The following is a 14638-nucleotide window of genomic DNA, read 5'->3' on the forward strand; positions in this document are numbered from 1 at the left end:
GGTTTGTCGACCTTGCCATTAGGAACCATTACTCTCCGGGTGAAATGTCCTGAGTTATAGCCCTTTTGTAGCGACTCTTTCTAGAGGGGAGTGAATTGCTTTGACTCGGTGATTCTATTTCGGTGTTTTTTGGAACATGCTGCTTTAAGTAGTTAACTTGATTCGCATTTCCGCGTTTGTTAAATAGTTTTACTACCGTGTGTGGAGATGGGTTTTACGGTACGGAAAAGGCATGCGTTTTTATTACAGTAGCACGTTTTGCGTCATCCACACTAAGCGCTGTCAAAGAACATTAACTTGTTTTTTTTAATGTTAAGAACTTTTGTAATGAAATCTGTAGACCTTACAGTAATAACATACTGATAGATGGAGCTAAGAAATGGAAATATGCGCGTCTGTCGCTAAGCACCCTACCGAGGGTATAAGGGCTTTATTCGAAAAGCATGATTCTTTACGTTCCAATCTCATTTTAAACGATGAATAAGATTGTATGCTAGCCACATTTTTACCAATACACAATCCTTGTAATAAAATACTGATTGAATGTGATACGCTACCCTCATTTCTTGCTGAACACAATCTTTGTAATAAGATACTTTAGACAAATTGAATCAACTATATAGAATAGGAATAAAAAAAACTTTCAATAACTATACCTGTATTCAAGTATACAATATCGATATCCTTTAATATATTATAAATAATTGCGTTTTATAAAATTCTATGAATATTGATATACTCTAGAGAAGTGGAGAAAACACATTTGACGATGGATATACAAAAACCCATTGAATTATCCAATGGATATTTACTAGCCGGATACTCCAGTAGAAAGTAAAAGTTAAAATGATTACAAAAATATTTTTACTAGAACAGAATCCATTAAGAAATTGATGTTAATGTGTGTGGGGGGGGGGGGGGGGTGGGGGGGTGTGAGAGAAAGATGGATGGGCATATGAGAAGACAATTGGAGTGGAGAGATGTAAATAATCAGAGATGATTTGAAAGTAGCGTTGTATTAACGTTAATATATATATTTACGAGCCTATGTTTGTAAGAGTACATGAGTGTGTCAGTATTCACGTCAATGTGTGCGTGTGTGTGTGTGTGTGTTCGTCTATATGCGTGTATGTGCTTGTGTTTGAATGTGTGTGCTGCTCATATGTGTGCACGACTGTACATATGTGCGTGTATGTATGTTTATGTGTATTTGTGTGTACCTTTGTGTGTGATTTTGTGTGAATTATACGAGCTTTGTGCTTCTTGTATTAGTATGTGTTTGTGTTTGTGCTGCTTATATGTGTATATGATCGTTCTTATGTGCGGGTATGTAAGTTTATGTGTATATGTATGTATGCTTGTGTGTGATTATGTGTGTGAATTGTATGTGCTTGTATTTGTGTTGGAAGTCTATGCAACCTTTCAAGGGGAGATAACTCATCCAACGTTCAGTAACTCCCAGAAATCTTGCCGTTGTCTAGGTGCTGGGGCTAATTACATAAAGCCTGCTAATTAGATTAGTGTCTGGCATCACCTTGAGTCGTCAAGGTCACGACTCACCAGTTCTCTAACTGACGCCGGTGTGGTGACGTGTGTGCTATGGTACTCACGTAAGTGCACGTGACCAGTTCTGTAACAAAACACTGGCGTGTATGTGGTCAGTTATGTAATGTAACACTAGTGGGTATGTGGTCAGTTATGTAATATAACACTGGTGGGTATGTTGTAGTCATATAACACTGGCGTGGATGTGGTAAGTGGCATAGCATTCGCATGTATGTGGTTAGTAATATAACAAAGGCGTGTCTGTGGTCAGCCATCTAACATAACTAGCACGACGGACATGTGATGTAGACCTTCATGACCACAGACAGGCGTTCAAGGGAGGGTGGAGCGGATGTTCCAACAAGTGTTCTGCGCATGCCTGTCAATTTGTGGGGGGGGGGGGGGGTGCTATATACAATATGAATGTAAAACTTGAAAAATCGTCTTTTTTGGCAATGACATTATATTCTTTTAAAACGAGAAAAATCTTTATAAGAAATAATATAAAGAATAGAACTTATAGATTAAATCGGACACAATTAATGTTTCGACGCAAGGCCTTCATTGGACTCGAACGTCCACTCACGATAAACACAATGGGGGTGGAGGGTGATCCAGACCCATCCAATCGACGGCCACGCCCATCAAACGCCAGTTTAAAATGTTGAATGCACACGCTGGTTGAGCTTAGAGCCAGGGGTATCGTCTGAGTGTAGTAGATGGACGTTTATTGACGGCTTCTCTACTGGTCAATGTGATTTGGGGGTTTAAAAAACGGGAGAAAACAACAGAATCAATGGCGATTTGTCTTGTTTCACTGTGAAGAAATGTGGAGGATTTTAGGGCAATGTCTAGAATTGTGAAGGATTTTTATCAAAGTTTAATAACGTGAAGGATTTTGGGAAAAGTGTAAAAATGAGAAGGATTTTCGTCAGTGTGTAGAAATTTAAAGGATTTTCGTCGTTGTGTAGAAATGTGAAGGATTTTGGAAAAAGCGTAAAAATGTGGAGAATATTTGGAAAAGTGCAAATATGTGAAGGATTTTGGGAAAAGTGTAAAAACGTGTACGTATATCAGGCAATCTATAACTGAAAGTTCTAATCCATTCTCATTGCTAACTTTAGCTCAAACTTAAGCTCAATAAACATACATTATTAAATTATTATACACAGACGTAACGAATTTTTTATTTTGTCTTATACAATCTTTGAGAATCGCTTTAAAGAAAACACCAATCTAATCTAGTTCTGACCAAATCTAAACTAGTCTAAACAAAAAAAAAACATCGTTACATGATTAAAACTAAATTTTGAGGAAGCTTTAAGACCAGTTTGAATTGATTTAGACACTGATGTTAACCAAATATGAGAGAAGTTGTTATTGTAACACGTAAAATGAAGACAAATCAAGAAATCTTCATCGCTTCTTCCTCCCCCCCCCCCCCCCCCCAGCGTCTGTGATTTTGTGCTATATACAGCAAAATATTAGTGCAGCTTGATTCTTTGAATTAGTTTTTTATAAGGTAAAATATCGCTTGAAGGCGGACAAAAAATTTAATCAAACGGTGTATGAAGAAAAAAGACATGATTAAAAAACTGACGAGTTGACAGTGTTTGAATGTGTGTGTGTGTGTGTGTGTGTGTTTGTGTGAGGGAGGGAGGGGGGTGAGGGAGGATTTACAGGGTCTTGATGGTTTTAATGGAAAAAAAACAACCTGTATGTAATATTTTATTATCGAGTACATGTGTATAAAATGTAAAGTTATAGTTTTGCTTTATTAGCATTCAGCTTTTTTTCGGGGGCTCTGAATGTTTCTATTGTAGGGCTGTGGGGGGCTTTAGATGCTTCTACTAGAATGGTGATGGGGAGGGGGCTTTTATCTACCAAAAGGGTGTAAGGGGCCCTGAATATTTCTACCTTCATGGGTGTAGGTGTGTGTGTGTGGGGGGGGGTAGATATTTCTACTGTATAGGTGTAGGGGTGGGGCTGAAAATTTATACTATACGGGTGTAGGGGAGGGGTCTAGATATTTCTAATGTATATAGGTGTAGGGGGGGGGGGGCTGTACACTTATACTATACGGGTCTTGCATGTTTCTACTGTAGGTGTGTATATGGGGGGATGCATGCTATTCCTATACTTTGTTCCGTACATTGTGTATATGTGGCCTATATGCGCTGGATTGTAGGTGGGTGAGCTCTTAACATTTTTCTTCCATTGCTGAAGTTTCCTCCGACCCCTGAACTTAATCTCCATGAACTAAGACAAAACCGCAAGCAGGAAATCTAACGAAACAAAATTAATGTAACTGATCTGATCTACGTTGCCTATATCAGATGTCAGAAAACCATTCGAGCTTCATTAAACGATAGAGCATTGTATATGTTCGTGTAAAACTGGGAAGTTATATCTTGAATATTATCTTTTTGTTTTGATCTTAGAGAGGTCAGTGGCATTGCCGGGGTGGGGGGGGGGGGGGGGGGGGGGGAGATGGTATTTTGTTTCCGGTTGCGCATTGTTTTCACTTATTCTTTTTCTTCCGTTATATATATATATATATATATAAACATACATATATATACATATATAAACATACATATATATACATATATAAACATACATATATATATATATACATACAATAAAAATATATATATAAAATGTGTGTATGTGTAAAACTGCTATGAGAACTAAGCGCCACTTCTGTGCCTGCTCTATCAAACTAAAGTGTTGATTTTCTCCTACGAGACTGTGTATAGCTTGACGTTGACGCTGATCCATCACACACAACATTTTTATGCCAGAGCCTGGATCTACATAGTTTTATCACTGAGTGGTGATGACTCACACGAAGCTAATACATAGTGTAAACTATCCAACTGGTCTACTGGCTATTATATTCTGTCGTTTAAAATGTATCTATTTCGTCTGATTTATGGATATATCATACCGTTTAGATCAGTTATCGAACTAAAAAACCATTACAGCGATAATTAATTGACCATTCTCTTTGAAATATATAAACAATTATTTCCCCTTATTTTGAATAGTCTCCCCTGACAAACACCAACACTTATTTTGTTTGTCTATTCACTGGCAGTGGTACGGCCGTAAAAATAAATGTGTAAATTGCTTGCAAACATTTTTTTTTAAATAACCATCAAAATAAATAAAGTGTTTTTCTATCCGTTATTTAATTAAACATCAAATTATTAAAAAAATATAAAAGATTAATTTTTAAAAGATTTTTTCTGAAAAAAAAAACATTTTTATAAAAATCCTAATGCGCTTAGGGCGGTACGTTTTAATTAACACAAGTGTGCACGCTTAATATAGAAAAAAATTGTCATCGATAAAAAATATATATTTTCCAGCTTAGATTAACAAAGATATTTAATTTGTCAGCAATTTTTAAATATGCCTAAAGGCCATACATTTTTTACCACAAAAATTCATTTGTTCTAATTCGTATTCGTCGAAATACATCATCATATATAACATCAATCATTTTTTTAAAAATTTAGTTTAACACAGCCTCTAGCAGTAAAAAAATCCAGGAAGTAGAAGATGCTTTTATATGTTTGAAGATTATTTATAACAGTAATTTTATTACGGTAAGTAAAGTACCCCATCCTGAACTAACTTTCCAAAGGGTAGATGAAGTAGAGTTCATGTTTCTTGAACTCGGCGTATGAATGGAAAAAGTAGTCAGAAATATGCCCAACCGCCTTTACTTTCACAAACGTGAGCCAGGTACCCATCAGAGCTGGGTCCAAAGTCGGGACCATGAACTAGGATATCTACCGGAGATTAAACGAGTGGACTTGTGAGACTATTTACATGACAGATCTAAACAAAATCGTGTTCACTATTTTCTGTTACTTTAATGATAAGTTTACTAAAGGCCTACTAGAGTTTGTTAATCACAAGTAAAAAAAAAATGTAATTAAACAGAAATCGCTTAAAAAATGTGATTGCCTAGACTTTTAATTAGAATCAATATCCGTGTATTTGAATCAATAATCAAAGGACATATTTTACAAGGTAGATGCCACAATATCCGCCACATTCTTAATCTCGTTCTCACACTCACCCCCCACCGACCCCCCCCCCCCCTTCATGTTTACACCCACGTCTCTCACTCTTCCTCCCACTGTCCCCGAAACTGTTAAACAACACGAAGTCTTGGAGAAGTACACGAGGAAAGGCATAGTTCACATCTATTAAAAGCTGTAGAAACAGAATACAAAAAACAACTCAAGAAAACGGGTCTAGATCTACGAAGAATTCCCGAAAGACACTTGCCCGAATGCCGTTTGCCCGAAGGCCGATTTCCCGAATGGACACTTGCCCGAATGCGACAAACGCCCGAATGGACACTTGCCCGAATGCAACAAATGCCCGAATGGACACTTGCCCGAATGCGACAAATGCCCGAAAGCCACTTGCCCGAAGGCCGTTTGCCCTTCGCGTTAGTGTTGTCCCAAATAGGTCAGGTATGTTGTTTAGTCTGGTGTAAACTCAGATTTTTCTAACACTTACCGTAAACGTGTGCATTTAAAAAAAAAACGTACCGTAAACATGTGCATTAAAAAAAAACTTACCGTAAACATGTGCATTTAAAAAAAAATTACCGTAAACTTGTGTATTAAAAAAAAAAAACAATACCATTGACATGTGCATTTAAAAATAAAACTTACCGTAAACATGTGCATTTTAAAAACTTAGCGTAAACATGTTAATCTAAAAAACGTATCATAAACTTGTGCATCTAACAAATGTCACAATGCGACAATGCAGTTTTGTTTTCTTTTGCTGTTTCTGTGTCGCATTTAATGTAGCCTCTTTGTAATATCCGCGTTGTTATGTTAAAACAAAGATGAAGCTCACATGAAGAGGGAGATAAAAGCTTTGTTTTGTACGACAAAAAATGTTCCATAGTCAAATGAAAAAAAAAACACTAAAAGCTCTGTTCTTTGAACTAAATCAGGAGGTTTTCATTTAGTAAAAAACATTTGACAATCGCTAGAAAACAACCGATGTCCTTGTAAAGATTATGATTTACTCACTAGTGTAGACAACAGGCATATAATGGATAAAGCCCACACATTTGTCTATTTACTGCACAGTTAACCCACAAAACGCCTTCGGTGAAATTTTCCACTGCGTTGTAGAGCACGCAATAAGAAATCTTGAATAATATTGTAATAAAGCGGGAGTGATCTCCCTAAAACTTTCTCGAATATACTTGCATTTGACTACAGGGAAGGACAACTCTCGTGATGTAGACATGATTTGTAATCATTTTTGAATTACCTAAATTTGTAAAAATACAATAGAACATGGTAAAAAAAAATTACGCATAAAGTGAACACCAAACAATGTGGGTATAATAGTGCGGAATATTAGTCCTTTATAAATTCATATGCGTTTTTTGGGAAATTGGAAATATCGTAAATTACTCCCTCCGGTACACGGGAATTACTCAAAATTTGACACAAAGCAGAGAATTAGATCTTTCACTTATATGTGAAATCTAATCTATCAATCTGAAACAGTAATCATGTTATATGCTTTTGTAAAACAAACAGTAGAATAAGTTCCACTTCCGGTTAACGGAAATTGCTGAAAAGTTGATACAGAACTACAAAATTGCTATAATACTCATATATGAAATTCCATCAACCTAGTTTTAACGGTATTGAAGTTATCGTTTTCACAGACATACGCACCAGGGGCGGAACTACAGTGCCGCCAGACCCCGCAATGCGGGGGGGCCCACGACGTTTAGGGGCCCAATTTCGACCAAAAAAAACAATAAAGTTTCTTTTCATAAATAATGTTTTTCGTGCACCTTGATAGTGGTTTTGTAAAAAACAAACAGGTCAACTATAGCAGTGATTGTTCTACAGTAACTAACACACACTGTTGCGTAGAAAATTATAAAATCTACAAGAGCTGTACTTTGAAAGGTAGTCAAATGTTCAGACTACTTCCGTGACTTACTGCACTTCATTAAAACAGGGTGCCCATAAAGCTAATTTAAATAGTTTTGTACTATGAAAATTAAAAAGTAATTTATTCTCTTAATTATTATTTGAATAAGGTATACTGAAGAAATCTAGAGTTATAAAAATGAATGTATTCAAAACTAATAATATAAATACAAAAAATCATAAAAATAAACATAACGCGAGAAACCATTGCACAAATCAAGCTTAGTGTTTATATAAATTGGACCAGCTTGTAAAACATTTACTTTTTATTTTTCACAATTTTCGGTTAACATGAAAGTAATACAAACTTTTGTAAAACACGATTATTTCGGGCGCGAAATGAAATCGGACTTATTTTTGTCTGGTTCGTTATCTCAGAGTGGTTATACATTGCAATCAAATAGATCAAAATACTCAGGTAATCGACTATTTAAAATTTAGAGAAGCAGGCTATTTAAATATAAATTTATATATATATATATATATATATATATATATATATATATATATATATATATATATATATATATATATATATATATAGGGGCCCAAAAATTTTTTTGCGGGGGAGCCTTTTTTTTCTAGTTCCGCCTCTGATACGCACACACACACACACACACACACACACACACACACACACACACACACACACACACACACACACACACACACACACAGAAACACACACGGAAAGAATTGCAATACCCAGTCAGTTTTTTTGACTGGATTACGCATAAAACGCCACAATTTTGATAAATTTGGATTTATAATTTTTGCCCGATTAAAATACGTCTTCTATACTCCGTATATGACGAAGTGAAAACTGTCAAAATTTGATGTGATTTTTGTGCACGATTACAATACTTCCTCTATACTCTGTATACGAAAAAAGTTAAAATGTAGTTATACAAAAATGTGTTCTGTAAATGTTTTTAATAAAATAAAATAAAAAATAATGTAGGCTACATTGTAAACATAATATTTTTTGTACAAACATTGTTCTTTTATTCTATTTTTGAATACATCTGCATTTCTTTAAAGCTAACGAAATGTATTTTTTTATTGTTGCAGAATTTGAATAATTTCCTACCTGACCCTATTGTTTAAAAGAAAGAGTTGTCAATTTCTGAGGACATTTTGAGCCGCCATGTTGGATACAATCTTTCTCGAGCGGTGCCAGACGACACACGTGACCAAACTCGTCGTTCTGGCGCCCGTGCTCCTCCTCGTCGCCTTCCACGTGCAGCTCGCCCTGGGTCAAAGGTCAAAGCACGCGCCCCAGGTAACGGACCTGTCCCACACACACCTGCCACATCATGTGCGCGTGAGTGCAGACGTGCGCGGCTTGTCCTCGGCCGAGACTGACCACCTTGACCTTGACCAGCAAGCGACCCCTGGTGTGAAGCAACTTGCTGACGTCACATCACAAAGCCCAAACCAGCCCCTCACCGTCGGGGTCACCAAAAGCAAGGGAAACAACTACGGCAACAAACAGTTGTCAGGAGTTACGGGAAATGGTTTTCATCCAAAACCGGAAGCCTTGAACAGAGAAGATCACAAACGCCTTAACAAGAACACAAGATTTAATCCGCGCGAGAAGCGGATCATCAAAGGTCACCCTGACCGTGACCTATTATTCTACACGTCCCCTTCCACCAGCTCAACCACCAAACATTCCGAATATCAAGACTCGAACACTGAATCAGGAGACACCAAATACGACATGTCACCCCTCAACATGGAATCGCCCACGGCGGCTACAGAGCAACCCGGACGCGTCCATTCTGATGACGGGGTGTGGCAAGTCCACGACATATCCACGACGCTGTGCCGCTCGACCAGACCACTGACCAGCAGCTGGTACCAGATCATCAACTGTACTGGGGCCGTCTTTGACGCCGTGCCTGCTGGTCATCGCTTCTTCGTCCTGGACACTCAGACACTGTGAGTACTTTTGTTCTTGGTACATGTTGGCACTCAGTACATGTGAGTACTTTTGTTCTTGGTACATGTTGGCACTCAGTACATGTGAGTACTTTTGTTCTTGGTACATGTTGGCACTCAGTACATGTGAGTACTTTTGTTCTTGGTACATGTTGGCACTCAGTACATGTGAGTACTTTTGTTCTTGGTACATGTTGGCACTCAGTACATGTGAGTACTTTCGTTCTTTGTACATGTTGGCACTCAATAATGTAGGTACTTAGTACATGTTGGCACTCAGTGCATGTGGGTACTTAGTACATGTTGGCACTCAGTACATGTGGGTACTTGGTACATGTTGGCACTCAATAAATGTGGGTACTTAGTACATGTTGACACAATACATGTTGGAATTCAATACATCGTGGGACTCATTACATGTACTCAGTACTCATTGGTGCTTATGTTTGCACCTGTACATTTGGCACCCAATTTACATTGAATACAAAAATACCTTCAGTGCATCGAACCATCCCTTCAATCTAAACTCATCCCAAGACATCAAAACATCACTATCATTTGTAATAAATTATATTTATTAGTATAATATATCGAAAGGTTTGTTTTAAAAAAAAATGTAACGGCAATCAAATCGTGAAAAATAATTTGGCCTACAATTTGTGTAAATATCCTGGCAGGACACTCACGGAATATTTAATTTTCCTCCCCTGAGTCTGCTTGACCTAGCACACAAAACACACTTGCCCCAGTCCGCAAACTCGCCCTCCTGACAACTCTGCAGACATTGAAAGCTTTATGTGTCGCTTTATGTTTGAAGGGCGGCTCTCACCTACCCACTTCCCACCCCCCCCCATCTCACCTCATCATATAATATTTCTATACTCGAGATCATCCCAGGCTGTTTCATCCTCCACCCCACACACCTCTCACCACCACACCTGTCCCCTCTCCCCCCTACCCACCTCTCAACCCCCCCTCACCTCACTCTATAATATTTCTACAATAGAGATCATCAAAGGCGTTAAGGTCTGCCCCCCCCCCTTCCCGCCCCAAACGCTCAAAAGTATCTAACAATTAGGCTAGGACGCTAATGGCCTTAATACAATTCTGTTAAATCTAATTCCGAATTAGCTCAATCAAGAATATTCGATATATATCTCCCTTTACAACCTGATTAGAGCACTTGTTTAATTAATGTTTACGCCGTAATATCCTATTAAGAGCCGACATAATTGTATTTTTTTTAATAACTGCAAGACATAAATCAAAGGGCTGTATTTTCATCTTAACCTGTGATGGATAATTAACCTAATTAATATAATGAATGTCTGGAAAATTTCATCTGTTCGTAATCCTAGTCTGAAACAAAACAAAAAGAAAAAGATGAAGAAAATGAAATGGAATGTGTTTTCAACTTCCGCGTCGACCTTGACAGACATCGATAAGTCGTGCAGTGATGTAGAAAACAAAATGGTTTTACAGGTTATATTGTGTTTAGGTTACAATACCCCCCCCCCCCTTACAACACAGACAACCTGGCTATGACAACCCCCCTCTTACAACACAACTTGACTATGACAACCCTCCTCTTACAACACAACTTGACTATGACAACCCTCCCCTTACAACACAGACAACCTGACTATCACAACCCTCCTCTTACAACACAGACAACCTGACTATGACAACCCTCTTCTTACAACACACAACCTTTCTGTAACAACGCGTATTTCCCACGTTTTCTTTAACTTGCTTTCGCGTCTGTTTGTTTGGTTCTCCAATCAAATCTTGCGATCGATATTTCGGGCACTTCCCAGTTAGCTAGCGCGCTGAAATTTTCAGGGAAGCTTTGTTTCCGATGACCATAGAATATTCAATTGTTATTATTACTAAATTGATCCATGGAAACATTTTATTGAGCATTTTAGACCGCTATATAATTGTAGTAAAAACGTGGGGAAAAAGGGACATAACCCAGTAACTGTAATTTGATGAAAACAAGGTTCGGTACTCTCCCTCTTTGCTTACTGAGTAGTGTTCACGCGGTGTTTGTGTACAAACAACCGTAACAACTGGTGGCCAGAATGGGGGAGACGATATGGTCGAGTGGTTGGGCACACGATTGCTATCCCACTCGACACGGGTTCAAATCTATGTGTTCTAGTCAGTAACGTATTCACACAACGTGTTTTTTACGAGTTGTCTTTTTACGAGTTGTCTTCGTTTACCCAAAAAAAAAGTGAAAAGATAAAATCGATAGCAAGATTTTAATGCAAACAAACAGACAAAGACTAAAAAGTAGAAAATAATAATCATTAAAAAAGTTTTAAAAAACCCACGTTTTCTGATTGAACTAAAAAGTAGAAAATAATTGCTATACATCACAATAATGCAAGCGATCACTCTACTATAAGCGATCAAAAACGTGGGGCGCCGTGATTTTCTTACAGTTTCTAATACTGTTGACTCTCTACAAGCTCCCTAATAAAAGTCAATAGTATTATCTAATCAATAGTAATATAACTTTTACTTCGGCGCCCCACGTTTTTCATCGCTTATAGTAGAGTGATCGCTTGCATTATTGTGATGTATAGCAATTATTTTCTACTTTTTAGTTCAATCAGAAAACGTGGGTTTTTTTTTAACTTTTTTAATGATTATTATTGTTGATGTGACAATACGTTGTTATTGTGAGTTTTTTCTTCAATAGAGACGATGAACAGTTCTTTCATTTTCCAACTTTATTTACAGCGATAAGGTATAATGATAATAAATCCATAGAAGAATAACAATAATCCAAGTACAATCCACGAACATAGTGACATGGTAAAGGCTTATATTCTTTTATACAGGCACACACTAGTCCACCTTACGCTCCCCTTTATTCTCTCCCCTAACGTCAGTGAGCGATATGACAAAAAGCATGGAAAAACATGACTAGTCGCTCATACAGTCCTTCCGTTGGCCAGATAATCTACTTTCATACAAGTTTATGCTAAATACAATATAAATAAACAATACCAAAAGTACAGTATGTTACACTTGCTATAACAATCTTTACAACACAGACAACCTGACTATAACAACCCTTACAACCAGAAAACCTGACAATGACAACCCTCATCTTATCACACAGACAACCTATCTACCACGCTTTTTAATTAGCAAATTATAAAAAAAAAACCCAAACCAAATATTGCCGAATAGAACAGTTTGAAAGTATTTTTAGTAAATATTAAATTCTTTAAAATTCCACCTAGTCTCACTACCCTTTATTTTTTCTGTCTGCAAAAATCTGTGTTATTTTCTGTTGTCTGCTATTTCGGTCTTATTTTTTCTGCCGTCTGCTATTCCGGTTTTATTTTTTCTGTCGTCTGCTGGCTCGATGATCTCAAGCAGAGGGGGAAATGACTTTCTTAAACTTCGTCTTTGACACTTCCGGTTTTGTGAGGTCTGTGATTCAGAACAACATATTTCACATGGAAGAAATAGTAACGGTGTGTATTTCACATGGAACAATTTAATAATTGGATTCATCTAACAGAATATTAATTGGGCGCTTCTCCATTATACTATAAATTAATTGAATTCATATTAAATAGAACAGTATATTAATCTGGTTAATCTAATATAGAACAATGTATTTTAAATGCGTTTAGTTGCATACAACAAAATCGTTTTTTGTGAGAATTAGCATAGAGAAAATATCTACTATGTTTATTCCAAGCTGAACAACTCCATAGGTCTTATGACTGTATGTTGACATGGGAAAATACTTTGTTACATCAAAGACAAAGTCTTGAACACAGGTGTTTTGCAACTTCTTTTTTTTTATCATCATTCCAGAAAAAAGCTGAATCGAGTTATTTTTTTGTTTGCTTTCTCCAGTTTAAAAAAGCCAAACTAAAGATAGAATAAGAATAATTTCAGAATTAAAATAAACATATTTAAAAAAAATAATTGAGACGTTTTAATTAAAGTTCAACGTTTAAGCGGTCTTCAATTTAAAAAAAAAATTGTTTAAAGGTATTAGACACATTTAAGGCCCTTGCTTTATTAATCCCTGGTACAGATTCTGGAACCAATCATCTAAAAGCAAATTGACCGGATGTTCCATTACGGTCAGCTCCAACCCCAGCAACAAGAGGGTCTTATCTCCAAAATCTGTGCCAGCCACTGTTAGCGTCAATGATCCGGGTTTTCCAGATACTTTCTAGTACTAGTAGGCCCTACCTACACTTTTAAATTTCTTCAAAACTATTTCGATAAGTAGGGCTTTCCGGAAACCGTACATCGGATGTTGGAAATTTGGGGAGACTTCTGGGAAGAACTATTTTTCTATCGGAAATAAACCAAAGACGTTATTTCTTTCGTTGTTTATGTAGGCTGTGTCTTTTATCTAGAACGATTCGATCCCCTTATTAACTATTAATTTTAGAGGGTTAAAATATAACTCCGTATAGACAAACGCGTTTAAAAATTCATCTTCGTAATTTTTAATTTTTTTTTTTTAAATTTAGAGAGCTCTGTTCTTGTTGAGTAATTTCTAATCCTTTAATTCCTGTGGATTTCTTTAATCGTTGTGTTTATCAAAAGCATTCTCTTCAAATTAAATTTTCAAAATATTTATGATTAAATAATAATGGATTTAAAATAAAAAATAAGCTACAAAAAACGTTATGAAGAGCATTTTTAAAAATTGTAGTTTAATGGATTTTCCAAATTTTTTCCCAACATTAAAACAAATTTTTAAAGTTAATGTTTTGTTTGGATACTTGTGAAGCGTGTGAGCGTGAAACAATGCAATCATTCCGCGTGAGCAGTTCACTCCAGTAGCGTGTCAGCAGTTCACTCTTGTAGCGTGTGAGCAGTTCACTCTTGTAGCGTGTGAGCAGTTCACTCTTGTAGCGTATGAGCAGTTTTCTCTTGTAGCGTGTGAGCAGTTCACTCTTGTAGCGTGTGAGTAGTTCACTCTTGTAGCGTGTGAGCAGTTCACTCTTGTAGCGTGTGAGCAGTTCATTCTTGTAGCGTGTGAGCAGTTCACTCTTGTAGCGTGTGAGCATTTCACTCTTGTAGCGTGTGAGCAGTTCACTCTTGTAGCGTGTGAGCAGTTCATTCTTGTAGCGTGTGAGTAGTTCACTCTTGTAGCGTGT

The 14638-nt window shown here is 36.9% G+C and overlaps 1 protein-coding gene across 1 annotated transcript in view; it reads left to right on the forward strand.

The window, feature by feature from the left end:
- Positions 1-8619: 8619 nt before the first annotated feature.
- The window catches only part of LOC131949953 (receptor tyrosine-protein kinase erbB-2-like), a 97731-nt gene continuing 91712 nt past the window's right edge, over positions 8620-14638 (forward strand). The window contains exon 1 of the mRNA XM_059311919.1: positions 8620-9485. Coding sequence (XP_059167902.1) covers positions 8689-9485 — 797 coding nt within the window. The 5' untranslated portion in view covers positions 8620-8688. The remainder of the gene's footprint in view (positions 9486-14638) is intronic.

Source organism: Physella acuta, unplaced genomic scaffold, assembly GCF_028476545.2.
Source record: "Physella acuta isolate Inbredline_101_S28 unplaced genomic scaffold, ASM2847654v3 ptg000721l, whole genome shotgun sequence".
Taxonomy (NCBI): Eukaryota; Metazoa; Mollusca; class Gastropoda; family Physidae; genus Physella; species Physella acuta.